Raw genomic sequence first — 2412 nt, 5'->3', positions numbered from 1 at the left:
ACTCCTCATTAAAGAGGCTCACGCTCATCAACCTCACAGCGCTACAATCACACTGCATCTTCATGTCTTTAAATAGCCATCCTGGAAAGGGGGGGGGGGGGGGGGGTGTGTGTGAGAGAAAGAGAGATAGAGAGAAAAAGAGATAAGGAGTGTAAATGTATGTGTGTGTGAGTGATAAAGACAAAAAGAGAGCATGAGAGAGTGTGTGTGTGTGTGTGTGTGTGTGTGTGTGTGTGTGTGTGTGTGTGTGTGTATGTGTATGTGTATGACTCTGCATGAGAGTGACAAAAAAGACTGCAGAGATAGAGAGAGAGAGAGAGAGAGCGAGAGAGAGCAGGGTAAAGAAGCTTGTCTGCAGGCTATTATTAGTGTAGTAGTTTGATGCAGTAGGTCATCAAACCCTTATTAAGATTTACACCACTCTCTGACAGTGGGTTAGGGGGAGCCTCCCGCAGGGGCTGAGGGGCGAAGGAGAAGAAAAACAGAAGGAATGGTTGGGGAGGAAGAGAGAGATAGAAAAACAGAAGGAATGGTTAGGGAGAGAGAGAGAGAGAGAGAGAGTGAAAAACAGAGGGAATGGTTGGGGAGGAAGAGAGAAATAGAAAAACAGAAGGAATGGTTAGGGAGAGAGAGAGAGAGAGAGAGTGAAAAACAGAGGGAATGGTTAGGGAGGAAGAGAGAGAGAGAGAGAGAGAGAGTGAAAAACAGAGGGAATGGTTAGGGAGGAAGAGAGAGAGAGAGAGAGAGAGTGAAAAACAGAGGGAATGGTTAGGGAGGAAGAGAGAGAGAGAGAGAGAGAGAAGGAATGGTTAGGGAGGAAGAGAGAGAGATAGAAAAACAGAAGGAATGGTTAGGGAGGAAGAGAGAGATAGAGAGAGAGTGAAAAACAGAAGGAATGGTTAGGGAGGAAGAGAGAGATAGAGAGAGAGTGAAAAACAGAAGGAATGGTTAGGGAGAGAGAGAAAGAGAGAGAGAGAGAGAGCAGAGAGAGAAGAGAGTGACAGAGAGACTGATGAGGCACAAGGCAAACACCACACAGCAGAATATTTGGAGCCAATATGTGCCGTCCATGACACAGCACCAAATGCAGTTGGACTCACACTGGAGCTGTGCATGCAGTATTCATGAGGCGGGTACAGCAGTGTGTGTGTGTGTGTGTGTGTGTGTGTGTGTGTGTGTGTGTGTGTGTGTGTGGAGGAGGCACATCAACACATCCCAAACACACACACACACACACACACACACACACACACACACACACACACACACACACTCGCACACACACTCAGACATCTCAGTCAGGACATAAGCAATCTCATTCTGCAAACCAAGTAAACATAAGGAATCACACTTTTTTATTTGAGTTCTTTTTTATTATTTTGGGAGCTACTTTTGCTTTGTATATAATAGGTTAACTCTGAGTCTATAGCATTGTATGTGTGTTTGTTTTTTCATGTAATCTGCGTATTATCTTCTGTATATAGCCTGAATCCAGCCTGTATACTGTCTGTATATAATCTGTATACTGTTGTTCATTAAAAGTATCTTTTAGTGTCGACGTATACCTAGCCAACAAAGTTGATTCTGATTTGAATCATAGGAAAAACAAAATATGGACGGCGAATAGAACCACTCACTCGAAGAACTCGCAGGTTTGGTTCCCGAAGAGCACGTTGACACTGCTGCCTGCTCCAAGGTTCTCCCCCATAATGGTGACCTTGGTTCCCCCTGACTCGGGTCCCCGACTGGGGGACAGTCCTGTCACAGTTGGAGTCTGAAATACAAGTGTGGGAGACATGTCATTGGTCTGTGAACTGTGTGAAACACACAATGCAGACAGAGAGGGGCTAACAAAAAAAGCTCACAAAAAACATCCTCGAAATGTTCCTCAAGGGCTGTGTACACAATGAATGGTCTGCTTCTTTATCGAGAGAACGAGAGACAGAGAGAGAGAGAGAGAGAGAGAGAGAGAGAGAGAGGGAGAAAGAGAGAGAGAGAAAGAGAGCGAGAGAAAGAGAGAAAGAGAGAGAGAGACAGAGACAGAGAAAGAGAGAGAGAGAGAGAGAAGCTCATGTTTACACAGGCTGTTAAACAGGCTGTTAAAGTGTGTGTCTGTGTTGCTATGTGGCCAGTGGATCTGGGGAGAATATTAGCAGGGGGAAGGCAGCACAGCTGAGCCCTGATTGCTGATTGGCCCTTGAGATCAAAACAGGCTGCACACACATTAGAAGGTGAAGAAATAGGTGAAACAAACAGACGTGACACCTACATCCACATATAAACAGGCACACACACAGACACACACACACACACACACACACACACACACACACACACACACACACACACACACACACACACACACACACACACACACACACACACACACACACACAGGGGCCAATAAAGAGA

General features: G+C 45.6%; 1 protein-coding gene across 1 annotated transcript in view; it reads right to left on the bottom strand.

The window, feature by feature from the left end:
- The window catches only part of plxna2 (plexin A2), a 92806-nt gene that overhangs the window by 64269 nt on the left and 26125 nt on the right, over window positions 1–2412 (bottom strand). The window contains 1 exon segment of the mRNA XM_080833442.1: window positions 1638–1774. Coding sequence (XP_080689568.1) covers window positions 1638–1774 — 137 coding nt within the window.

The sequence above is a fragment of the Sprattus sprattus genome, assembly GCF_963457725.1.
Source record: "Sprattus sprattus genome assembly, chromosome: 2".
In the NCBI taxonomy this organism is placed as follows: domain Eukaryota; kingdom Metazoa; phylum Chordata; class Actinopteri; order Clupeiformes; family Clupeidae; genus Sprattus; species Sprattus sprattus.
This window is presented reverse-complemented; position numbering and strand designations above follow the sequence as displayed.